General features: G+C 40.8%; 1 protein-coding gene across 1 annotated transcript in view; it reads right to left on the bottom strand.

The window, feature by feature from the left end:
• XDH (xanthine dehydrogenase) overlaps positions 1-27,050 on the bottom strand; it is a 53,300-nt gene that overhangs the window by 6,267 nt on the left and 19,983 nt on the right. Inside the window, exons 14-34 of the mRNA XM_049834013.1 lie at positions 26,317-26,426; positions 22,355-22,539; positions 21,653-21,827; positions 21,065-21,154; positions 20,228-20,397; positions 17,551-17,674; positions 17,021-17,140; positions 15,345-15,441; positions 13,267-13,391; positions 12,424-12,557; positions 10,864-10,951; positions 10,159-10,245; positions 8,271-8,462; positions 7,633-7,778; positions 6,965-7,046; positions 6,268-6,363; positions 5,423-5,551; positions 4,341-4,415; positions 3,435-3,487; positions 2,183-2,297; positions 1,450-1,515 (exon numbers count right to left, since the gene is read on the bottom strand). Of these exons, the coding sequence (XP_049689970.1) occupies positions 1,450-1,515; positions 2,183-2,297; positions 3,435-3,487; positions 4,341-4,415; positions 5,423-5,551; positions 6,268-6,363; positions 6,965-7,046; positions 7,633-7,778; positions 8,271-8,462; positions 10,159-10,245; positions 10,864-10,951; positions 12,424-12,557; positions 13,267-13,391; positions 15,345-15,441; positions 17,021-17,140; positions 17,551-17,674; positions 20,228-20,397; positions 21,065-21,154; positions 21,653-21,827; positions 22,355-22,539; positions 26,317-26,426 (2,459 nt within the window). The remainder of the gene's footprint in view (positions 1-1,449; positions 1,516-2,182; positions 2,298-3,434; positions 3,488-4,340; positions 4,416-5,422; positions 5,552-6,267; positions 6,364-6,964; positions 7,047-7,632; positions 7,779-8,270; positions 8,463-10,158; positions 10,246-10,863; positions 10,952-12,423; positions 12,558-13,266; positions 13,392-15,344; positions 15,442-17,020; positions 17,141-17,550; positions 17,675-20,227; positions 20,398-21,064; positions 21,155-21,652; positions 21,828-22,354; positions 22,540-26,316; positions 26,427-27,050) is intronic.

Here is a 27,050-nt window from a genome sequence, read left to right as displayed (position 1 = left end):
GCCAAAAATAGTGATTCCTTCACAGGCAGATTAACACTGAATGAGTTGTACTTGCTGATAAATCAAAGGACAAGAAAACTAAAAGGTCTAAAGATGACATATCTGAAGACAAACTATTTTATGCTTTCTATTTCTGTATAAATACTTTCTTAAGTACTGCATATTCTCAGGTCACCAGCACAGACACCTGCAAAAACATTACCACATCCATTCAAGTACTAAAGACTTCTTTGCATAATTTTTCTACTGTAAATTTTAGGAGAAAAAATAAATAAATAAAAAGAAGCAGAGCAGCTATGAGAGGAGGATGTGCTTGAACAACCCCACATGTAGAAGCTCTGCTCTCTGTGCCCACAGAGAGATCTGACAGGCAGACCAGTCTAAAGATTTGGCACAAACTTGCATTAACTCAGCTCTATGTACTTGTGTTCCTGCAGTCATACAACATCCTTTCTCTCCTGTCCCCAGACCCTCTGCAGCAATTCATGGAAGGACACAGGAAATTGACATCTCTTTGACAGGCTCCGTATAGCCCTTCTCTTTACTCCCAGACTCAAACTGACAGGCTGAGAAGACAGAAATGCTCCTTCTGCCCTTGGCCACTTCCAAAAAAAGTCTCTTTCAGAAAAAATGTCACTTTCAAAGAAGTTTCATTTTAACTATAACAGAGCTCTGCATCTTGTGCTTTCCTGTAAACCCCCAAACCTATGGCTGTTTCACTGCAGTTACATCTAGAGTTAGCAGGGAGCTAAGATGGCTAGATGAGCATGTGCAAATGTTTAACAATTCATGTCTTGGTATATCAAACAACAATGTGTTTATTACCTTTATTTGCTGAGAGGCATCATTATGATTATAATGGCACAAAATATGGAAGTAAGCTTGTCCCTGCCCAAGGAATTTGCAAGCTACGTGACTGGTCCAACTTCCTATTAAGATCCCTACATGTCAGTAGCTGAAGGACAGAATCTTTTATGCTAAATCTTTATTCACAGAAGAATTTTCAGTGAATTAAATGGGACTTGATTTTGACAGGCAGGAGTATAAAAATCAGGTGTGGGATTTAGTCTCACATGCCACATTGCAGAAACTAAGGCTGGGATGAGGTTACTCCATCATATTAGTATTATCTGGATTCATTAGTCAGGCAAGGTTGATATTGAAAAGCATCAGTGTGGTGGTAACTGGAGAATATCCTGCAGTCTTAATATCCAAGGCAAAAAAAACCCCAACAGGATATTTCCCTACATAATTCTGTGCCTATTGCATAATTAAATGCGGGTCAAACTGGTTTTCATAGCTAGCCTAAAATGCCTCACTGGATACCTAAGTTTAAAATGCTCTGTTTGCAAAGGCACAACCTGGAAAGGCATAATGGCTCACCTAGAAAAGCCTGAGAGTAGTGTGATCACTTTAACACGGTGGAAATAGCAACACTATTTCACTTACCTGTCCTATATCTATGGCTGGGTTCAGACTGGTACCAACATCCATAACAATGTCTGTGCGAATGTTCTAAAAGGCAGAAATAAAGAATAAATCAGTACAGGACATTGAAACTGGTCTTTTATGAGGAGGAGTAATGTATCCAACCACTACCCAAATGTATTCAACCACTACCCACACTTGGCCAGTGTTCAATAATCCATCTCAGCTCAACTCTTCATACTGACTTTAATCCAAGTTCATCCCTAAAGCAAATCAAAGGAATTCACTGCCGTTTTCCCCAGAGATCCAATGGTCCCAATTTATATCAGTTCCAAGCTGCTAGCGTCAGTGCTCTGTACCTGAGCATAACCAACTAGGTCAGATGTTGATGAAATCTTTTCCTTTTTTCTTTCTAAAAGTCTTCAGTGCTAGTTTTTTAATGATTAACTCAATTTAAGTATGTTCTGTTCTTTCGTTCTAACACACTACTGCTATCTCTTACTTAAGCAAATCCAGTAACTTTTGCAATCATTCATTAAGCCCCCTAATATCCCTGCAGGGTAGATAATTATCGTTTTATTATACTTTACGGATTATTGCACTGTGGAACAGAGGAGTTAAGAAATTTACTGAAGGTCACACCAGACCAATGACAGAGCTAGGAACAGGCTGACACCCAGTATTTGTTCTAACTCCCTGTGAGTGTTTCAGTTCACCTAAACACAGAGGGCTATTTCACTGCTGACCCCCTCACCTTGTGGTCACCTGTCAGGCAATCTATCTCAACCTCGGAGCAAGCAACGCCGTAACTGAAGTAGCAGAATGGTTTTCCTTCATTCTTTTCAAAGTCATAGCCAATGTCAGGAATTCTTGATACAAAGAAAAACAAAACCACATTTCATTCCATGAACAGTCAAAATTAACACAAACACATTGGAACTTAACAAAATCCTTATTCAATTTTCTTTCATCCCTTCCATCAAGCCCTTGCAGAAATGAAAAGTGTAAACAACTATAAATAGAAATCTGCTAAAGCTGCTCTATATTCCAAAACCTGACTGAAACTATCAAACTTTTTTAGCCACCTTTATTTTCCCATGAATCTCAGGGCTTTTGATGACTATTATGAACTCATTCCCACCAAACCAGTAGAAAATCTTTTGCTTTTAGAGTGCAGTTGAACATTTCTTGGATGTCACTAAATTTCAGAGCATAATAAAGTTGAACCAGAAACTGGATTAAGCTAAGAACAGATTTTAAGCAAAGTTCATGGCAAACTTTGTATCTGGGTACTTACACTTTTATCTGAAAACTGGTTTATTAAAATACTGACAGTCACTTGGTCAAGAGAAAAACACATTTCAGAGATGCAACAGAAATGAGGTCATATTGTATTTTAGTCCTAAATAGGCTCTTCTCAACACTGTGTTTAGCTTTTTATGTCAACCCCTCTGCCTCAGAGGTGATGGATCTCTGTTTTCCTCCAGCAGTAAAGCTAAGTGCCTCATTTCAGAACTGCACAGGAACCAGCAAGAGTTTAAAGTGGGACAATGAAATTGAAAACACCCATATCTGCTCACACCACAAAAGACAGAATACCACTGCAGCCAATTGCCATAAGTAGCTTTGTCCTCAAGGACAACCACTGCCCCCTTTTCCCCTGCATGATAGTTCTAGTGCAACACTAAGTCACAAGGTTGACACAGAACAGAGCCCCAGGCAAAACACTGATTTCATTTATGTCTCTTCAGACCTAGGTCAGCTAGAGTGAAGTTAGATCTGCTTCAGATTTACATGAGATCTGAACTTGGCTCCAAGAGCTGTGCTCCATCAGGAACCGATTCTCCCCAACCAGGAAAGTGTTAACCTCAGCTTAACATTTCTAGGCAGGAAAGGGAATGCAGCCCTAAGTTAGAGCAGTGACAGGGGGATAGGGGCTGTAAATCCTCCCAGAATTTCCCTGGATGCAATCAAGCTGTGCCTCTGCAGTGTGAATATTCACTCACCTATAAAACCCCGTGGCCGACAGGCTAACACAGTTCTCATAGGCGGCTTTAATCTGGCAAAGTGAACAAGAGTTGGAAAACAGCAATTGACCACCCAGTCTTTGCAAAATAGCTACCCCAAACACATTTCCAGGAGACCATGAATAGAAGGTGTCCAGTGACACATAGCTGTCATGCTACCCAGCACCAGCAGTGCCAAGGGAAACATCATGATGCAGCTGCTTCCCCAAATAGCTCTGTCAGCAGCTACCAAGGGCAGAACTTGCCCATTGGCAGGGGGATAAGACTTGCTCTGTTTGTTCGGCTCTCAGCTACAGCTTATGCTTTCAACCTCAGACAAAGGTTAAACTGACAGTCATCTTGACTTCAGTGAGGCCAAGGGAAATCCTATCCTGACTTCCAAATCACAAAGTCAAAGCTCCTTCCATGAAGAGAAGACCTTGCATCTGAAAATGGCCTGAGAGCCTTACAGCACACCCATCTCTTATTATTGAGGGTTCAGAGATATTGCAGCCAAGGAGCACTACAGGAGGTGGATTGCAGCTCAAAGAGTCATCTTTGTCACAGAATCCCTTCACTACAAATCAGGTTTCTTCTTGTCCTAGAACGTAGCCTGACTAGAGAGATATATGTAACCACTCAAGACTTTTATTTGGTCAAGTTTGTCATAGACAGGCCGCAGGATCAGAAGAAATCTCAGTATTAAAGTCATAACTGATGTTTTAGGGATGACCTCTTGCAAGCTTTGGTTACTTCCCTTGCCAGCTTTCTGTTTCACTGTCTTTGCTCAAATCTTTGCTGGTGAGATGCAGAAGACCTGGAGGATATACCTGCATACAGGGTCTGCCAATTAAAACAATCTCTGACAATGTCCACTTGTCTCCCAACAGATAACAAACAGCTTACCCAGTCTTCCCAGGATCCTTTGGGATTAGACTGTTTGATTGGCTCAAGTCTTTTTAAGATAGTCTGACACGCATTCTATAAACAAAGAGAGAGAGAAGCAATATTTTAAGATTTGAAAAGTCAGCTTATAGTATTAAAAGCCCTATAAGAGTTTCAAAGAACCTTCTGTTTAAATCGATATTGTCTTTAAGACTTTGGCATATCATAAAAAGGAACAAAGTTCACCTAACAGATGTCTTGCTGTATAGGAAGAAATCTTGACTGAAAAGGATTTTCAGCCATCACTGTGCTGATGGCAGAACGGAATCCCAAATACAGAACAGAACTTTTCGGATCATGACACAAAATATCAGAAGTCCACCCATTTAGACAGTAACTTTATCTGTACCAAGTCATAGCAGGATAGCTTAACATATCTAGCAAGATGATCCTATAACACTGAAAAATAATATTCTTGCCAAAATTCAACCTACTCATAGAAGCTGTGCAGAGAATGAAAACAGTCTGACGATTTTACTTTACAGGTTACACTTCCCCTTTTCTTTAAACCTGAGAATGACCAGTACTAAATTCCTCTTTTCAATAGAGAAGTCACACACCCTGCAAATATATGCATTGGTAACTCCACCATGTCAGAGACAGTCATGACCATGCCATTGCTACAGAAGCCTGTTTGCTCTGATTGTATCAACACTTAAAGGTGTTTGGTTCTGCAGCACAGCCCACCATCCGCTATTAATATTTGCAGCACAATATATTCGTTACAGATAATTACTAAGAAACTATGTATTTAAATGAATGCTTTGTTCTATTCATTTTGAGTAATCACAAACACTCCATTTTAGAACTACAAAAGGACTGAAGGAGAGCTTCGAACAACTTGGAAAAAAAAAAAAAATAGTCATTCATCATCTAACACCACCAGTAGTTATAACAGGTAAAGAAGTTATGAGGTATCCTTAGCCTGGAATTGCCTTTTGATGGTTATGTATTCCTTAAGCAATAGATAAATACACATTAACCTTTCATGTTCCAGAGTCCTAGCTTATCACCCACTAGTTTAAATAACTCAGTTTCCATACATGGACAGCCATTCCATTGATGTCTGCACTGACAGATGCAGCTGTTGGGGAGGTATTTGGGACAGTGTTTGTGCTGGTCTCACTGATGTAAATTTTGGAAGTGGGTATTCCCAGTGACCTGCTAGCAACCTGCGGAGCAAAGGTAAACAATTGGTAAGAAGCTCTTCTTATCCATTAACATTATCATTCATTGCTTACACTGCTAGGACCCACACTGCAACCTCTAGCCTCTCCTGTTCTAAGTTTCATTTTTCTTGAAGACTCAGTTGATTCAGTGACTGAGAGCTAGCCAGAACATTAAGTTTGCACTTCACAGACTGAATGTGTGCTTACACTTACACTTTTCCCACAATGACATTCACTTCACTATTATGAGACTAAACTCTTCTCTCAACAGTTAAAAGAATCAGAGGATAAAGAGCCCTATTAGATTTCCCTTTCATTTCCCTGCCAAAGCAGTGTTGCTACATTAGGCCTTTTTAACTACAAAGCATTAGCATACGCAGATAAATGTTTACAATACAACTAATTTTTGTATAAAATATATGAAAACTGTAGTTTTATGAGATGAAATGAAATTGCCAGAGAAGCTAGATTATAAGCATAACCTGCATTATCTACATAATAAGAGTTAAGATGATAAAGAATCTAATTCTCATACTCAATTGGGATAATACCCTGGAAATCTAGCACTGCTGCTGAAACGATTAAGAGGAATTAGACATGATTTGTTACCCTATGCATGCACATAGAGGAAGTGTCAAGCTGTCTGAGGCAATAATATGGAGTGAGTGTAATTTTCCTGAAATGATGTGTCATTCAGTTAAGTCCAAACTCATTATTACCTGAATCATTTTGGTGTGAAGTCCTTGACCCATCTCAGTCCCCCCATGTGTAAGTAACACAGAGCCATCTGTATACACATGGACCAGAGCTCCAGCCTATAAAAGGGAACATTAATCCAAGAGTCATCATAAATGAACTAGTGAAGTACTTAGCAGACTTCAGTTACAAACTATGGAGACAATTAATTTAGAACTATACCAATGTTGTTCCTCGGTGTAATTAAAGCCACTAGTTCACACTTGAGGTGAGTTTGGTTTATTTAGTCTCACCAACACACTAGAAGTTCCAATGACATAACAAACCTCAGTCAGTATTTTCAGCTCAGAAAGCAGGTCACATAACCCAAAGCTGCCCCTGTGAAACAGAGATGCACCCTTCACCTGAACTTGCTAACACCACTGACAGTTCATCAAGTCAGGTCAAACGCAGGAACAGCGTTTTGACTGTTGAGGAAGAGGGAATAGGCAGGGAAATTAACATAACACAATACCATGGAAACATAGCTGCATTGTTGTCTCTTTTGGACAGTATAAACTGGTAACTGTTGCGTTGCTCATTTTAGTTTGAAAAATGTGTGCTCTTTCTTAACTAATTTACTACTTTGAAAAGCTCCAGTTTGGTACAAATGGAGGAGGGCCTAGGGGAGGCAGCATAAACCTAGCTTCTCTACTGAAAAGATGCATGACACTTACGGACCTGGTTCAGAAATGGGATAGTGAAACTGATGCCAAATTTGGTAGGAATGATGCACATCCCTCTCTTCTTCCAGCGATTCTGCCTGCAAGGAAAGAACATTATTCATATACTCACAAGGCTTTCATCACAACTCAATACTATGCTTCCCTCTGACAGCTTGGGCATCAAATCAGAAATAAAATACCTGAATGCAATATATACTGAGTTAATCAGTAATTTTTATGAAAGATTGGCTTTGTTTATGGGTCCCAACAATAAGAAATCGGAAGTGAAGATGCTCCCCCAGGTATTATAGAAGCAATTTTCTGAACTATTAACTATTCAGTTGTATATACAAGCCAACTAAAAAACTACAAGGCAGTGGAAAGCCTAAACAAATTGCCTTGATAGCCAAAGCCTAGCTGTACTTAACAGACTCCCCTCCTTTGCTACATTTCCCTTACAAAATCATGTCATGCTAGGTCTGATTCCTGCCTTATTTAAGCTACCAGCTCTCTGTTAGAGGTTTCTTCCCACAGTAAGCATGAAGGAATTTCAAAAAGTGAAGATTTTAGTAGTCTCTCTGTGAATATAAGGTCTGACTTCACATCACTCAAGTTGCTAAGAGAACTTCAGAAGTTAGTAGGCAACAGGTACACCCAGTAACAAGACAGCTCCAGAACACCTACTTGTTGAATTCGTCTATTAGTTTCTTCCTGGCATGATAGCTAGAGCTTGACAAACATTCATCCCAGCATCTTCGTAGAGTAAATCCCTCCAGCTTTTGGTTAAAATGAGTCAGGTCTCCTTCATGATAAAGATTGAGCTTCCGCACCTTCCCAAAGAAACATATAAAGGACATGACAAGTTTAATGCTTCAGACTAGGTCTTTTTAATGGATGACATCAAAAGCATGTTGTTTCCTAGTTTTACTCCTCTGCTCACTCTACAGAACAATATAATTAACAGACATACATCTGTTCACGGGAAAATTGGGACCAAGACATTAAGGCTGGGAATACTCAAGAGAGGTTGGGACTTAAGCACATTGTTATTAAGATTAAGGTACCTGCTGCCTTTGGACTTTTTTTCCAATATCTATCCTTAAAGCAGGTGTTACATAATTGAGGCTGCTGAGGAAATTTAAAGGAACAGAAGATAATCCATGCTATAATGTGGCTGTCATACAGAAAGTTTGAGATCCTGCTAAGGGCTTAGCAGAAATGAAGCAAAAGTTCTTATGCTTAATAATTTTCTGTGGTTGTGTGCAGTTCTCAGAGTTTGTTCAAAGGCAGCACTGCCCTGAAATGCATCAGTGGATCTGTACCTCCTCAGGTGGCAGGCCACACTTCTGAGCAAGGTCGCTCATCCAGCACTCAGCGATCATCATTCCTTGGGGCCCTCCGAAGCCACGGAAGGCTGTGTTAGAAGGTAAGTTTGTCTTGCAAACAATGCCCACGCTGCTGACATTCGGGATGTTGTAGGAGTTATCCAAATGTAACAGGGCTCTGTCTATAACCTGGTGAAGTAAAGGAATGGGGTGGACATATTTTACACGAATCACATGTCAGACTTCTTACTAGCTGCCAAAGCTGGCAGCTGGCTGGAAAGCTCTGAAGCTAATTTACAACAACCAGCACTTTCTCTTGCACCCTGCAGTACTGCAGTCAATGCAGGTAGATGAGCACTGAGGTGCAGCCAGTACTCCCTCCCATTTGCAATAGAGTGTCAAGTGGCAACCTCCCGAAGGACAGGACAATAAGCACACTTCTCTGTTGACACTTATGACCCCAGGATAGATTGAGCTTCAAAGTCCTTTGTTGGCCCTAGGCTTATGCTGAGCCAAACTGCTACTAAATGCCATTACCCCCCTGGAAGAACCAGAATCTTCTTTTAATTATACCAAGTAATCTGTTACTGGAAAAGAAGTCTTGCTGATATCAAGGGGGCAACTATATGAAACAAAGATTTTCAACAGTAAACTGCAAGATTTGAGATCTTTGTCCACTAACTGTCCAAACTGGGAAAGGGCCAGAGCTTCCTTCTGGCTTGTGTTCCCAGATTTCCCCTCCAGCAGCAGCACAGAGAGGAGATTATGCACATCCCAACATTATTTCAACACAGAGCGCTTTCCAGTCCCCTGATTCAGACACAGTCAAAAAGCCAATTCACATAGATGTACTCTCAACCAGGCCCTTGGTTTATGCAAAGACACTTGCCTGCAATTCTGCTCTGCACAGCACCAACCAATTGCTATAGCATTGAATGTGGCTCTGGTAGAGAGCTCTTGAAGTTCTCTCCTACTGAAATGGATTCATTTTTGCAGAAAATTATCAAAGACTTAGTGGACTACAGAAAGGGAGCTAGAATAAACATGATTGACACTAAGGCTATTGGGTTGGTCACTCACATGACAGAAAAGGAGAGTTTTTTACTCATCAGCACAAAAATTTTTGGAGACAAACTGAGAACTCAGGCCCGTTCTTTTCCTTAGTGCTTGTGAACCAAGTGTTAGATTTAGCCAGTCCTTAACAAGCTTGTTGATTTAGGCAATCCGCTCTGATCAGCCTATTGACTTGGATGTTTCTTATTCCAAGGAACTAGCTTTCCCCAAAGCTGGAGAACTATCAGTCACCTTGCATTGTGCAACAAGTTTCCCATCACAGCCCTCTGTAACGCAAAGCAAACTTTCTTGACCTTTTTGCCTAATCCAAGTTATTACAGCATTACTAAGAATTATGTAGCAGATGCCAAGGCAGGTCAGTTGGCTCAGAGAGCAGTTGTAGAAGCTCCAAAACCCCATCAAGGTCTGTTTTCAGTCATAATGTATCTTTGCTACGGCCATTATCATAGACTGGTTTGGGTTGGAAAGGACCTGAAAGATCTCCTAGTTCCAACCCCCCCGCCATGGGCAGGGACACCTTCCACCAGACCAGGGTGCTCAAAGCCCCATCTGACTTGGCCTTGAACACTTCCAGGGATGGGGCATCCACAACCTCTCTGGGCAACCCGTTCCAGTGCCTCATCAACCTCTTCCTTACATCTAATCTAAATCTACCCTCTTTCGGTTTAAAGCCATGAAGTTTCAGTTCAAAGTCATGTCAGAGAGCAGGATGTGCAAGCAATGCTGTAGGCAACAACTCTTTGAAGTCAGAGCAAAAGGTTGCACAGGGAAATGTCTTCCACCTAGTTAGCCATCAGAAAATTTTACTTACGCCATAAGAAAGGTCTACAGAGTTGCCCCCATTGCTGTAATATGACACCTCCAGACTTTTGACTTTCCCATTCTTCATGAAACCAACCTGTCAAGAGAGTCTTATCAGTAATCAGGTTTCTACAAAATGTTCTGTTTCGTGCTTCCCTCCAAAACCAGAATGGACCTCATACAGGCAAAAGGCTGACTGCCCTCTGCTGCAGCATAGGACAAGCACACGCAGCAACTGAGGAAGCTTCCCAGTAAAGGGTCCATGTATACATTTTAATCTTGCTCCAGAGAGCTCTTCTAAAATAAGTGCTGGCCACTTGTCACAGCCACACCTTCCTTAACAGGTTTTTGCTTTGAAAAACAGAAGCAGTTGGATGGAGATTGAAGAGGAAAGGAAGGTAGCAAAACAAACAGTAAGATACTGTAAACAAATGGGGAAGCATCTAAGAGCAATGTGATTGTCAACAGGGACAAAATCTTGCTTGCAAGGAAGAGGGAAGTATTTATGCTGAGGTCACAAGAAGAGAACCATCTTAGCCAAAAGAACTTCTGCAGGACTTTAGCAGGAAAAATGCTATAACCCAGCAGACCTGATCCAGGGGAGATCAGCAGTGAAACAACGAGAGCAGCGATTTTTTCACAGTATCTTACTATTCTCTGATGTTTCAGGTGACAAAACTGAGACAACATGCATTCAGTTCACATGTATACATACCTTGTACCTCCCCAGGAAGGGATGCCTCCCACCACTTATCAGCATGTCCTCATCTCGATCCAGCATGCACCTTACTGGGCGGCCAGTTCTGTTAAAGGATACATTTATCAGGCAAAGCCTGAAACACATTATATAGTTCCTACAGAGCAAGACTCCTCTTTCTGGTGAACATTGTCTTTCCAGAGTGGCAATGAGGAGTTAAGGGTAAACAGCTTGGTTTATATATCTTCCTCTTAAGAAAAGGCAAGATTGAGTAAAAAAAAAAAATGTAAGACCTTAGAAGTTGGGACCTGTTCATGAAAACTCTTGCAGAGACTCTTATGTTAAAAACAAGTATAGTTTCTCACAGAGACAGATGCTCGTAACTGAGCAATCACTGCTTTCCAGACTATTTCTCAAGGCACACTCTTGGCTTTGCAAGAGAGAATGCCATATGAATTATATAATAATGCTAAGTAAAGTACTAACTAGCCTTCAATTTGACCTTGGTTTTTACTTGCTTATTTATTATCCAAGGAGAAAAACAAGGAGAAGAGGAGTTGCTCTTCATTTTCTAACAATTCTGCCTTTCCAGTGCCTCTCTTCAGGTTGTAAAAATATCTAGGGGATGCCGTAGATGTTATTTTGTAACCACTGGAATATAAAACAATGATTTGGTTGGCAGAGATAAAGGAAAGAAAAAAATGCCCATGTATTACTGATTAATTAGAGAAAGCAGGTTGTTTGCTCAGAACAGGGGAAAAAAGCTGATTTAAGTACAGGAGCTTCATTTTTTGCTGTTCTCTTCCAAAGGTATTTTATCAAATTGCTGCTGCGTTGCAAGATCCATCTAGAATTGCCAACAGAGTGCATCCTCACCTACAAGGGCAGTGTTACATGCAGTGCACAAATGTCATCTCAGGGGCCATGTTCACTCACAAACACAGAAACTTGCACAGTTAAAGATGACTGCATATCAAAACTCCAGAAACCAGAAGCACATTTCCAATGTATGCTTCACAAATGGTTACAGTCTAGGTTCATTCCCTGAGCTTTTAGGGATTTGAAAATGTGGGTTCCTGTTCAGTGGTCTGCCACCCTTCCTAGGGAAAAATCCAGAGAGAGAGTTTGCAGAAGCACAGAGAAACAGTGGTGCAAGGCTGGTGAGTAGAGTTTTGAGCAAGGAAGAGACTCTCATACCTCTATTTTACAAAACAAGAAACATGGCTAGTGCTGGATTTTGAAAGGGTTTGGGGTGAAGAGAGCAGAAGAGGCAGATAATTTGAGATACAAGAGTTTTCAGAGATCACCAATGGAACAGCAGAGTAAGGTTTTCCCCCCCCTTTTCTATTAAAAGCTGACATTCCCGCATAAGCTTAGCCCTTCTGAGCAGGTTCAATTCCTCCTACCAGCTAAGAACCCATCAGACACCTCCTTTGGGAAATCCCAGGCTTGCTATAAGCTGTACATTAACAAGACATGAAGAGTCTTAAAAGTGCTCCAGTGCAAATGGTGCTCCAGAAAGAGGCAGGCTGGGACAATCTAAAAGGAAAAAGCCCTGTTCCCCACACCCAAACTTACTTGAAGGCTGCAACAGCCACTGCAGTTGTCAAAATAGTATTCCTAGTCTCTTTTCCTCCAAATCCTCCTCCCATTCTTTTCACTCTAACAACAACCCGATTTGAAGGGACTCCCAATGCATTAGCAGCAAACTCCTAAAGAAAAAAACAGCATAACATGTACAGAGCTGAGCTGGTGTTAAAACTAGATACCAACACATTGTCTTTCTGCAACCATTGCAACAGTGAAATACTCTGTTATGTTGCATGTCCTATTGATCCTGCAAGTGGAACCAATAAGTCTAGTATTTCATCTCTGAAGAGGGAAGACACACAGTGCTTCAGCAGACAGCACCAGGTTCAGGAAGAGATGGACATGAGATGAGGTTACCAAGACACAGGTCTCATTTAGCACAGGGTTTGATGTCCATATCACTCTGCCCATTCTCCTCACTCTGAGATATTTGGACAGTCTTGGTGAATTAGTACACAGGCCAAAGACACCCCATAGTGTCAGTAGCCTATCTCACAAGATGGCAGAGTTGGTATATATAGCCAGTGTTTACACCACCTCTCTTTCTGACTTTTCATTCAACAGCCATGCCTACTGACCAGCAGGCACCCTCTCCAGAAACGGATAAGCATGTAAACTCTGGTTGACAAAGATGTGCTGCCAACAGAAACACCTCTGTCACCTGGAAGCAGATTCAGGACACTAATAGGATAGTTCTGGAGTTTAGATCCCATACGAAACTCTAAGCCTTTTTTATTCAAGACAAGATAGGACCAACTGTAAAACAACCATTTATCTAGTCTGAGACTGAGAAACAAATGCCTTTTAGGTATCAGGTCAATGAGACAGTACCTGGGTCTTCATTAGGTTTTGTGTCGACACAAAGAGTTCCATCTCACCATCTTCCCCCTTTGGCACAGCCACAGTACAGTGAGTTTCCAGATAGAAATGCTCCTGCCCACCAAGGTACATCTCTCCTAGAAAATTGAAAGAAATGCCCCAAAGACAGGGTGTGCCTGGTGTTATAAGGTGTCTCCCGTCATATGCTGCTTGCAAGCTACTGCCCTTTTGACATGTGTTAAATGGCAGCCCTTTGCACTGCCCAGCTCTGGATATCCCTAGCTCTAAAACTGACACTTCTGGTTCAACATTTAAAAACAAAACAAAACAAAACAGACATCCCCCCCCACCCTCCACCTTCTAGAAATCCTCAGTCCAAAACACAAGTGGCTAGCATTTCAAAAATAAGCCTGCACACCATGCCATTGACCCAGCATCCCTTAAGATGTAGTGTTTGGTACCTTTCAGACTGCCCTGATAACACCACTGAGATGAAGGATAAAAATAAATCAAGTATAGTCTAGCTGAGCAGATCAAATACAAGGTTACAGACTTTGAAACAGGGCAACAAAAATAGAAACCCAAAATGCCTTAAGAAGATCTAACCGGGCATCAACTCTCTGTTACTGCATGTGGCTCTTTCCCAGGACACCTTATCTGGCAGTGCTGAGGGTACAATTTCCAGTCATGCTACACACTATTAAATGTCAGAATCGGCTTCCTTTCTCTGTCATGGCACTGGTCTATTCAGCTGCCATGAAAATTAATATTCAGAGCATTTCAAAATCCTGTTCCTCTCTTCCTTTTATTCAATTCAGCAACAACAAATAGCTGCCTTCATTAGGTACATCAGCGAGAAAGGCACATTTGCGTGAGACAACGCCTACTCTGGTATGTAGCAGGGGCCTTTCTCTTGTCTCCTTGAGGGGGTTGGCCTGGCATTCACACAGTATTGCAGCCTTTTAAATAAGCTATTCTTCTAGCTCAGAACAATTTCTGCCTTGCCTGGCACAGTGTTTTCATTTTTTATAGTACACTATAAGAAACATTCAACAACAGCTTATGACACCTTTGAAGCGCCAGCGCCAATCACTGACTGCAGAGGATAGTCTCAGCAATGCATACCAAAATACAACAAATGACAGACCTGGAAATGGGTGTTTCAGTTAAATAACTCCCCCCTTCCCCCACAGGGAGGTAAGGGGGGGCATGCTTCTCTGTGATCTTCGAGAATAATCCCTTCACACCAGGCTTTGTGTCTGTAACTGATTTAACTTCCCTCTCGGATCTGTAAGAGGGATACAACACCCTTTTATCCATAAATACAGTTCTCCAAAGGTCTGATGTTTGAGACTCTTCCTCTCAGGAGCTATTGATAGGTGATACATACACCAAGCAATGACATGGGTCTGACAGTATTCCAGTTCACAGCTCTGGCATCCTCCCCTCCTAACTCATAGCAGTTATCAACAATTGTTTAAAACCTCTATGTTTATCCATGTCTCTACAACCTGCTTGGAAGACTTCAACTGAATGAAACCAAGCAGCACACCAAAACAAACCCATACTCAAAGACAGACCAAAAATCAGCATTGAGAAAATGTTACAAGGCAGTGCCATGTTCTTTATGATACCTACAGCCACCAGTGTTGGCGGATCAGGTTTTCAGATACATGTATGTCCCATTTTCATAAGATAGAGTCATATACCAGGTTAAAGGAAAGTGACTGTCTATAAGATTCAGAACAGACTATGTCTGGACAGGGAAGAGCTCCTATATGGAAACATTTCAAGAAAAAAAATCACTTTATAGAATATTTGCTTGAGAAAAATGTGTCCTTATATCAGAAGAGAGTTTTACATTTACAGGGGCACAGCTGGGAGCATCCAAGTCCATTTGAAACTGAAATTAAATATTTCATAAGCTATTTGTATATAAAGTTAGTTGAAACTTAATATGAAATTAATTTAGCCCTGCAAGCCTTACTTTCATGAGTTCAGTATCATATGCATAAAAAGGAGGCTGATAGCTTGACTTCTTTTGTCACAAACTATCCTATTTTAAAAGAAGTATTAATGCGTATTCTCACCTTCCAAAATGTGATCAGATTCTTCAAAGCCTTTCTTCACGTCTCCCTTATTAATTCTCTTTATAGACTTAAGAAAGGATCGTTTTTCAATAGCTTCCTAGGAAACATAATGATACAATGAAATTTTTGTGGAAGCGGAATGAAAACAAAGCTTCCTCTGACTGGAGAAGAAATATCCAAGATAAAAAGCACAAGAACTTATCAGACACTAACTACAGTAATAGCCAAGTGACTTGACTTAAAGCAGTACAAAATAATTTTTGGCAACACAGCAATTTCACAATAAACACCATAATTGGACAATCTTAGATGGCTCCTTGTGATCCATTTTACATTATGGACCCAGAACCTCAAGGACTGTAGCCACCAGAGCTGACTTACAACTTGTGTTAACTATAGTCTGTTGTCCAGAAGGGGGGAAAAGGAAAAAAGGAAAAAAACTAAAACAAAAACAAAACCAGAAAAATAAAGAGGCAGGAGGAGAAAATTGAATCTCTCAGATGGGATGAGGTCTTCTGCAGAAATAGTTCACTTCTGACCTAATATACAATCATCTTTCTTGGGAAGTTTTACAAACGCATTTCACTTTTGCCAAAACTGAAGCTTTCCATAATGGGGGGGGGGGGGGAATATCACAGAATGATCAAACAACAACAACAAAATCAACACATTTTTGGCTCCACTCTCATCTTCCCTCATTGAATAAACAGCTAGAAACTTCAGAAAAGAAAAAGTTCTTGCACATTGTTTGTGAACCCACAAATCATACATACAAACCTAAACCTCTGTCCACAGATGACAGTACCAATATCCATACTAGACAATGTACAGGCTCTTTGTATTTGCATGAATACAATTCACATTAAAAAACACATGGTATGAAATAGTGACCATTAAAAAAATTAATTAGAATCCCATGGTTCTAATTTGTCCCCAATAAGAATAGCTTCATACAGTTTTTTCTCATTTCTAGATGTGAATGCTGTATTAGTTACTATCATTTGCTTTTACTGACATCTAAGGAAATCTTGTCAACAAGCCTTCTAGTTAAAAAAAAAGCATGAAATTATCACAAATGGTTGACATTAATTTATTCAGCTTTGAGAAAAGCCACTTAATGGCTGTGTCCATACAGTCAGTGGAAATGTCCACAGTGGAGAATGAACTACTGAAAATTAATTTAATCAGCTTCAAAACTAGACAAGTGGTCTACAGAAATCTCAGAGAAGCAGTGCAGTGACAGAGCTAGAAGAGACATTTTCACCCCCTACTATTGAGTGTTATAAATCAGCGAATGAAGAATGAATGAATACCAATGAAGCCAGCAGGGTCATACCAGAGAATATGGAAAGCAAGCGCCTGTGGGTAAGAATGTAACTGACAGTAACCTTGTTAATTTAAACAAATTTGTGCTAAGCACAATATATCTACTAGAGTTTGGTTTATTTGTTTTAGCTTTAAATAACACAGAACAAGTTAATGTACTCCCAATCAGTACCACAAACATGTGTCCTCTTTATATTTAAATATACAAATTATTCCTTTTATCCATATCCTTCTGCATCCACAAAAACTAACAAAACATGTGGCTAAATAACCACATATGTGACAATAGAAGTTAACTACACACCAGGGGTTCCCAAGCTAACTGCAGAAGCAGATCTGAACCATCTTACCTGAATTGTGACAATAGGTTTGAGCTCTTCATACTTAATCTTCACAGCTTTAGCTGCTCTTCTGGAATGTTCTTGTGTGTCTGCAAGAACTGCACCGATGATATGACCAACACAAGTGACCTACAGGCAAGATTAGGAGCCACCATCATTTGGTGTGTATATATGCAGTAACCAAGAGGCTCATCATAATTCTCTTAATCTATTCCTTTCATGCAGTTTTTCATCTGTTTGTTCAGACTAGTCTATTTAAAATCAGTCAATGGAAAATGATCACAACCAACTTTGGACAGTAACTGAGTGAGTGAGTCTGTCCCAGTGGTCTGCAGCTTAGAGGAGAATAGTGCAAATAACACAGAAGAGAGGGGTATGGGGCAAAGGGTCTCAGGCCTTATTGAATTTGGCACCAAGATTTATTGACTCCAGTGCAGTTGGGATTTATCTCTGTATAAGGTAGAGGACTTCACTGGACAATATGAGAAATCTTATCTCCTGAGCAGTGTGATTGAAAAAGGCTATTTTTAACCACATACCACATCTTCAGCAAAGACAGTTTCATCATTAGCAATGCCAGTGATATTACTGCCAGGAACATCCTTCGCGGAGACAAAACACACAAACCCAGGAACACTCTGGGCTTCAGATGCATCTACAGAACTAAAGAAAGGAGGAAAGGCAGCGTTATTATTTCTCATTTTTCTTTTTGTCAGCGCGTATGAGATACCAACACATTTTCAGGCCTGATTCCCTGAAGTCTGGTTGTATGAGAGAAGGTGTTTGTCACATGAATACCGTGTGAAACCGAGGCAGAAAGGGCAACATATTAGACTAAAATCATTTGGGATCTATACGATAATGTGAATCCCGACTGAGTCTCATCACCAGTGTGCTGCTTTGGACTATACTGTATCATATACCTTTTCCCTAAGACATATCTGAACTTGATCCAATCACCACATGTACTAAAGATCCCTTGATACCCTTTACAAAAGACAGATTGGTGTTAGTGATGGTATGCCTCCACTGTCTTCTTAGCTGCCATGATTCTGTGAAGGCAAGATTCCTTCCTGTCCATTGATAAACATGAAATTTTACTGCAGACATATCATCTACTGTGGGTTCACCTCTAGAGAAAAATGTGGGTGAGAGTCAGGGAGAAGTTATTGAATATCAATCACAAGGAAGCTGCAGGTTATTTAAAAGGATGCAAAAGAAATGACGCTCCAAAAGACAAAAAGCTTCATGAAAGGCTTTCTTTGGTAATCAGCAAAAGAGATATGTAACCAAAATGCTTGTCTGCTTGAATTGTGTACAGATTTAAAACTAAGTGACAAGCAGGACAGAAAGTGACTAGAAAAGCGCAATGTAATTTAATTTTTATATAGAGCATTTCATAAAAAATGTATTGCAAGACTTCCAAGCTTCTTTTGCAACATTTTGTACATTGGCTATGTAACTGTCTTGCTTTGCAAGGGAACTGTTGTGAAAAGAAAAGCTGTGGCTTTGTTTCTGCTAACTGAATGATTTATTGTCTTCTGTAAATTGCCGCAATTTTTCAGTATGCTTGTTTAGATTCCTGAAACACTGATACAAACTGTGCCTGAAAGTAGCTGTTTATGCATCCCAGTGAGCTACAGACTTTTTAAAAAAGACATTAAATGTATGAATGAACTTTCCCACATGAACTCTTAGACAGCAGGAACTGGAGACAATAGTATTTTTCTTTGGAAAGTTCACTTTCCCTTGCTTCTGCAGTAATGCCTCAGAAACAATCCCCTGACAGTTTCCCTTAGTTAGAAATACAGAGGCAGATAATTTCTAATTTACACTTGGTGGTCAAAATCTGACTCGGGCGAAGTAGAAGTTTTCAGAGCCAGTATTTTGACGGACAAAATCATAGGCTGCAATACTTCTGGTCATCTGATTAAATATTCCACTACTTCCTCTACAGAAAAATACAGGCTCACAGCTTGAAACATGAGTGCACAACACAAATGCAAGAGAATGTATACAACAGTCTTTAGAAAATACTGCATATTGTGGTCGCAAGCATAGATCTGATGCTTTCTCTATTGCTCCATCTGCACTGGTAGTAGTAGCAGTACTTACGCATTTGCAGCACTCATCAATGACCATGTTGCAACACCTAAGATTTAACTATGATGACAGAGCAATTTCTCTCACAGCCTGGGAGTCAATTACTACATCTGTGTATCCATGACCACCATGCTGCCCGTCCTGTATTAGACCACTGCGGGGAAACTCTGGACAGGAAGCCTAAATAGGCAGGAAGTATTGCCTAAGGAATGAACAGCACATCGCAAGGCTATTGAGGATGACACAAGACAATGTAATGCAGCGTTCCACATCAAAGCAGGTGAGGGCAGATGAGTGCCTGCAGAGCCACCACAATGTAAGCACAATTAAGGATTCTGGGGTGCAGTGACTCCCACAATATAACAGCATGAAAACTCATATGAGAATGTAGATGGCATTACCTGCCAGGATAGGTGTTTTAGAGTTGGTTAGTCGTTATTGTTATAAATTAGGCATCAGTCATGCCCTACATGGACAAGATGTTTTCAGAGACAGCTGCACTTCCAAATACTGACTTACCCACCTTGCTACAGCCAAGCACAAACAGGTCTACATCTAATAGCTGAAGCTAACTCACATAGGACTGTTATGCAGAGGGCTTGATCATAGCCAGTGCAAGCAAGCACCGTGCAAGGCAAAAACCAGAAGACAGTACACACACAGCTGACTCACCAGCAGGAGTGCTGTGGCAGAACTGCATGTTACAACCTAAATTTTTAGGCAAACAGGAAAAATCATGTTCAAGCTGCATGCTCTGGTTAGTGACTAAAATGACTTCTTCTCAGACATTGTGGTTCTCTCCTACCCTGCTCCTTTTTAATCCTGCACACTTGAGTATAAGAGATGGGACATGCAAGAAGGTTGCTTAGGGCTGATGGCTTTGTGCTTCAGCAAAGCTCCGAGCGTGGTGTTAATTCCCTCATATTCCCACTGACACAGACTTGCAAGGCAGCTGTAACATATACAGCTCGCCTCCACGTAACAACGTGCAATGAACTGGAGTTCCCACCAATGCAAAAACCCTTCCCTCACCTGCAACTTGACAGGTCAATGCTTTCTAAGCCACCAGGCACTGGATGCTTCCAACATCTGAAACTCAGAAGCAACACTTACAGGATCTTAGCGTGGGCTTTGGTGCTGGTCACCAGCGTTAGATACAGCTCATTCTCATAGTGAGGGATGTCATCACAGTAAACAGCTTCTCCACATGCTTGTTTGGCTGCCGAAACGTGCATCAAAGGCCGGCCCACCATATCTTCAACTGCCTGCCCCTTGGGCACTTCCTGGAGTAAAACACATGACTGACTACTACTGCTTAGATTGCAGGGGACAGAAGCATTGACAGGAGAGCAAAAAGCACTGTGAGACATTCTAGTGAGATGGGGAATGGGATGAGGGCTCAGTCCTTTGGGAAAGGCAGGTAAACAAGATGGAGTGGCTGCACAGAGGGGACTGTAGAGAATGAAATGAAAGGGATTTGGGTTTTGAAAACTGCTATGGAAAAGAAGGGTTTGACGTGACAGCTTTCATAAAAGATTCAAGTTCTGAAGCTAGCTTCTACTCTCAAAGCTGAAAAGAACAGGTCATTAATGGAGAAATAAGGAAGAAGATATATCCTGAATCTAAAGCCTGAGAGATGCAAAGAAAAGCAGGCTGTAACTGTGGAAAGCAGAAGGGCAATTTCAGTTTGGATATGGAGCTGGCTGCAGGAGAAAAGTGCTACCCACAGCAATTTTTATGAAGCTGTACATGCCAGGAAGAGTCCTGGGCAATGACAGAGAAGAACATTGTATTCTAAAGCAAGGAAGGGACTGAGACCCAAATACAAGCCTCAGGAATGGCATTGTATAAGTTCATGTATTGCCCATACTCAGGGAGACAACAAGATAAGAAGCACAGTTTGAGCTACAGAAAAGCCCAGGTCTACATCATGCAGGTACTGCTACTTACTTGGAAGAGCTGTGCATTTGCAATAGGATCTTTGTGAAACAGCTCTGTAGCACTGATGTAGTTCGAGGGGACAGGCTCACACAGATTGTTCTGTCAGAGAGATATTAAAGAACAATCATCTTCCTTGCCAGACCCTTTCTCACATTCCCCAGTAGCCCAGGATATTCTCCATTCTCCATCCTCTAGTGAAGATAATTCATCTTTTACCAGGTGAAAGGCAAACAGGGCTCAGGCTCTGTGCAAATAATAGCCACAGATCCATGACAGTAGTTGTAATGCAACAAAGGGGAGAAGTATAGGAATCCTCCTGTGAACCCACAGATAAGCATTCTTCTACAGCAAGGTGGGGATTCTACAAAGAAGCAAGTGGGAAGATACACTAGCCACTGTCATGCAGGTAAGGAATAGAGTAGCTCTGGCATCTATTGCAAAATGGAGTTTGTTGTTAGGTACGACTCTGCTTGAATCTGTGTCCTGCCACAATGCAGCTGCCCAGATGGATTTACCCAATGCTCCTCATGCCTCCCCCACCAAGACAGCACATACAGGTCCTCCTTCCCCGAAGCTGCCTTCCCTAGCAGCACTCACAGTGCCATGGTGGTCTTTGCTCAGTTTCTGAAGGACCGTCAGGTAGAACTTGAAGAAGAAGCTGAGTGTGAGTGTGCGTCGGAAATCCACCATCCCACCAGGCGCAGAAGGAGACAGATCCATCTCACCTGCCAGTAAGTGGCAGGCATTCTGCAGCAGCTTCTCATTCCAGTCTCTGCAAGGGAATAAAGGTGACACAGAGCCCTTGCTCAGCCCTAAATATCATCAGGGCAGACTAACTTTTCTGACACGACAGCCCCACAAGCTCTCAAGCAACAGCCACCTGTTCTATCTCTGTTCATAGTATATGTGTCAGCTTTGCTCTTGTCTTGGGCTCGCGTCATCTTTTCTAAAGACGTGGAAAAGCTATTCAATGATAAGAGTGCAGATTTCTCAGCCCAGTTTGAAAGAAAATCAGTTTTGTAGGTCATGCCCACGTCTAGCTTCTGCCCACTTCAACAGATGAGTAAATTTAGCATGGAAATGGCTCTCTGAATGAGACACTGACATGGATCTTTGAGGGTAAGGAGTACTGGAGGAAGCAAGGCATCACACAAAACAGAAGCAGCTGCAAGAAGTGTAGCTACACTTCTTCACCTTTCTCCTGTGTACTATCAGAGAGGATTTAGGGTATTTGAACTGCTCCTGTAAAAATCAGCACTATTCCATTAGACAGCGTTTCTATCACAGAAAAATTCCTACCTGCCAGTGAGCTCCTGGCAAGTTTTTAGTGCCAGGACAGTTGTAGGAGCCATTCCTCCATAGCTTAGTTTTATCTCCTCCACTCGGCTAGTGCCATCTTGGAACAGGACTCTCATCCCACAGGTCACAATTGCAATGTCATCCTCCCGACGAGAAGCCTGCTTGAAAGCTGAGAAGTATTCTCCCTAGAAGACAGGAAAATATTTCTTTATTCTCTACCTTGGCATGCTTTGGAGTATAAATATGGACAAGCTGTTAACCTATCTCTACATGGATGAGCTATGCCAGGGAACTGTATTTGGAGCAGGACATGTTTGTTCAGGCAGCACTGTATATTTTCACATGATTCAACGATTAATTCTAATGTGTTAGATCAGTGGCTATTAGCCAACCTAGGACTGTGGGGGAAATGAGCTTTGACAGAGATCTGCTCATACCTGTCACATTTTTTCCATATCTTGAGAGGAAGAACCAGGACAGATTTTTTGTACATAAACAAACATACAGTTCCTTAGTAACTCTTTCTTTCCCCCAGGCTGCTAAGCTGAAAGCCTCATCAGTAAAACTCATATCCTAAACCCCTTCCCTTTGAAAGTCTTTGAACTCTGCAAGTACTGAAACCAGTAATCACAAATGTCTCACAGTCCTAGAAGAGACCAGACTAATTAATATAAGACAACTTCAATCAATCTGTTACTGCAAATATAATTCTGAGTAACTATCCTGAATCCTCTGCTGCTTTCCACAGAGCGATGAAATTCTTTTAAATGTACCAGCAACTACAACTCACAAAACTCAGCAGCTCTCCTATGAAGCGTGGCAGTAAATATGAGATCAACACTCTACCAGTATACACCAAGTGATGGTGTCACCCTGGAGACACAGTACAGCCAGTTTTTCCCCTTGCCTGTCCTGCAGATTATGACAAATTGCTGTTCAGGCATCCTGCAGACTAAGAGAGGAACCAGATCTGATATCTTTGCACGGCCCTTCTGGACAGCTTTCTGCCAAGTTTCTTCTCTAATAGGTTAGCCAAGTGACTCTGCACAGCATAGCAGTCTGTTCCATTAATTATTTCTACTCAGAAGTGGACAGCAATTCTTTCATTATTGTAAAGAACAGTTCTTCTACTGTTGGCAATGAGAACAGTTTCACAAGAGGCCCCTTTTGCACATAAGAGAACTTGTTACTGGAGATAGAACTGAAGGGTGTGTTTCATTTCCTGAATTCAATTAATTAGTGGTCAGCCAGCAGATAATAGCAGAGGAGCATCAATAGCATCCTCCCAATGAGGACATTCTGCCACTCTGCTTGTTAAACCAATTAGCTTTCAAAGAGTAAAAAAACAGCCTCTTCTCTTACTGCACACTTCAGAGACTTCCAATAACATGATTGCAACATAAATGCAGTATCTGCTTCACTCCTCACAAGACACCTTAGTTTTCTCAGTACAGAGTCCTGTGGGAGAAAAAGCATTCTATTTTTCCTCACTAGGAGTGCAGGTAAGGTAACCATCACGTCAGTTGCCCATGTCTGCCCTACCTCCTGATAAAACAAGAGTGCATGTCCCCTCTAAACTATCATAGTGAAAGTTTCTAGGTGCTAGTTATTCTCACAGGAAAACCAAGCAACCCTTACTCTTAAGGGCTGCGTATTAGGGACCTAAATTAATCTCCCCTCTCCCTTTCTGGACAAGACTCAACCACAGGCTCTAAAAGATTCATAGACAATATTCACAACTGCAAAAACATTGTTTCCATGTAAATTTTTTCAGTCCACCACCGTGGAATATAGAGATCAATAATGGATGAAGGTTGGATTATACTAATTTAAAGGATGAAGTAAGACGTCATGACCACTTTCTCTCTCTTAGCAGGGCAAAAATTGTGATACTATGTAATGTGATATGTATATCACATTATATGTATAATGTGATACTATGGTAATACTGAGGAAACAGTAGGTTTAGATTTTTTTTTTTCCAAAGATAGAAATATATAGGCATCGTGTTGTCAGGCTTTTTCTTTTGGAAGACTAGTAAATGTATATGTGATACACGATACTATTATCATAAAAATTAAGTAATAGTGACAAATGTCATAGAGAAAGATGTATGCAAAGGAAAGGACATGAAAAACTGACGGTCACTAAGTGAGTAATAAGTGGTGCATAACATTTATGAACATTAGCTGGAACACAAGGAATGTTTTTACAGTCCAGAAGAGAAAGAGGGTTGTTAAATAAAGGATATGTCCTGTTCTAGGAATGCCTTGTTATATACAAAAAGCTAAGCAGTTTTCTTTTCTGGAATCTGTTTATATTTTATATTTAATCCAGTGAGCAGTTTCCTGTTCTAAATACTATCTTTGCTCAGCTGCAATTCATTACAAGTATAGACTCAAAAATCTTTATTCCCTGGATATCTTAAATATCTGACACACACACTAGCAGGGGAAAAAGGTGTTACCTCCTCTCCCTCAACAGCCTCTCTGTGATAAAGCCTACCCTGAGCTCAGTCCCCCTACAGCAAGACTGAGTCATGTAAACTGCTAAACTTCTTTAGTCTAATTCTTTCTGTTGTTTGACCAGTCCTACCCTTGTTGCAACAAGTCACATCAATGCAAGAGGTAACATCAGTTATAAACAAACATAAACCAAAAAAAACGATCTAGCTGTGTGCTGACCTAGCCTTGTTTACAGTTGTGAGGAAATCAGTTCCAGAAGACTTTGCCTGCCACATGCCAGTACCTTCAGATATTCCCTGAAGAACTTTAGTCTCCCTGACTTCATGTTTGTGAGCAAAGAACAGCCAAGAAACCATGAAGCAGAGAGTTCAAAAGTTGTTCTAGTTTTTCAGATCAATGAGCTGCATATAACCTAGGGATGAAGCCATTGCCCTATTGGTAAACATTTGTTCATTTTGTGAAATTGCCATATGACTATCATGTGGATGGAGGAATATGGTGTCTTCCACTGACTACCTCAAGCACGTTTCTCATTTTGGCAAAAAGCAATGCTTCCTGCAGTTATCACAAGATCAAAGGAGAATCACTCAGAAATAGATGGAAAAACACCATAAACAAAATAGCTGTGTTCCCTTAATAGTTAGATACAAAAATTAGAAAGGATAGACAAAGGATTTATTGGTTCTATCCCATAATATGATGGCATTTCAAGTAAATCAGTGTTTTCCATTTCTAAAGAAAATGTGTTGCTACATGGTGAATCCTTGCATCTTATAACTTATAGCCTCAAGCCCTAAAAAGGTAAATACCTTCACAGCCATAAAACTACAATCTGACACTCTCAGCCCTAAAGGGAAAAGGAGAGTTTTACCTCTTAGACATTCTGAATCAGTTATGGTTCATGTTGCTACAGAAAAGTGTTCAGTCTTCATTGTTCTATTTGAAGGAAGTTTTGCAAGCTCATTTGAAGTTGCAAGTCTACATCGCTAAAATGCCCTAATCAGTCCTCATGGTTTCAGTCTTGCAAGGCAAGGATGCAGAAACTGAACTTCCCTCTTATCCATACACAATTTTTCCCATGCCAATTCACAGAAATTAAGCAGGAACCCGGGAACCTTAACTTCAGGAACGGCTAGCATCTTTGCTGTACTATTCTGCAAACAGAACTTATACCTCTGGGAACATCATTTTGTCACCTTTCATCATTACCAAATGCACTCAAAAAGCTCCAGACAATAAAGTGAAATTTATATTTCTTGCACTAGAAAACTTATTGGGCTTACCATACTTTAACACAGAGCCCAGCTCCCCTTGCTTGTCAAAAAGAGTATGTTGCTAGATTTTCACCAAATAATTTACTTGCTTCCTGGTCCACTTGGGACTACATAAGCATTTGGAGGTCAGTCTCCAAGGAAAAAAGTGCCTAACATTGAAAATAACAGTCAAATAACAGCATTTTAGCTCCATGGACATCGAAGTCTCTTCCTACAAGCTTACCTTCTTGCTGTAGGGTATTTCAACAGAGAGAAGTATTTCTTCAGGCTTAACTGCTGTCTTTCTGTATCCAGTGAAAAACTTCTCATCCATGGTGATAGTCCTTTTTCCCTCTGTAGAGCAAGGAGAGATCAATGGCAGATGAATAACTCAGATGAAGAAGGACAATAGTATGTATGAAAGAGCCTTCAACCTACACAAATCACTCTTGACATGATATCAGTTTTCATTTTTCCACCCTCTTTCACCAAATCAGGAAGGATTTTCTTAGATTTATGTTGATCCTTCTGAAATCTATGACAGCTTCTGCCTACATATGAAGTTTCATTTGCACAGGAACTGATCAGAGAGACCTCCCTCCTTCTTTATCTAATTAAAGCAGAGCATCCAGGTGGACCAGTTTCCAACATAGCAATGTAATTCCCTCTTTCCCCTTTCCTTAGCCTGCATACAAACCAGTACAAGAGAAAGTCACTGATCGGACAGCCCACTTACTTTAGGGGTAGTATTTCGAAAAAATTCTTCCTAAGAGCAAATACAAATTGAGACATTTGGCTTTCTTCATAGAAAAAAAACAAAACAAGTTTCAATCTGTATCTGAAAAATCCACAAGTATCAAAGTATGATAGTGACAGAAACAATTTCATGCCTATTATTTTTCATGAACAGGCATCTTCAACCAGTTCTTCACAAGGACGTGTCTGTAAGTACATATACAGTACCAGAAATTCATTCTG

This window comes from Accipiter gentilis, chromosome 30 (genome assembly GCF_929443795.1).
Source record: "Accipiter gentilis chromosome 30, bAccGen1.1, whole genome shotgun sequence".
Classification (NCBI taxonomy): domain Eukaryota; kingdom Metazoa; phylum Chordata; class Aves; order Accipitriformes; family Accipitridae; genus Astur; species Astur gentilis.
Note: the sequence above shows the minus strand (reverse complement) of the source record. Positions and strands in the feature narration are given on the sequence as shown.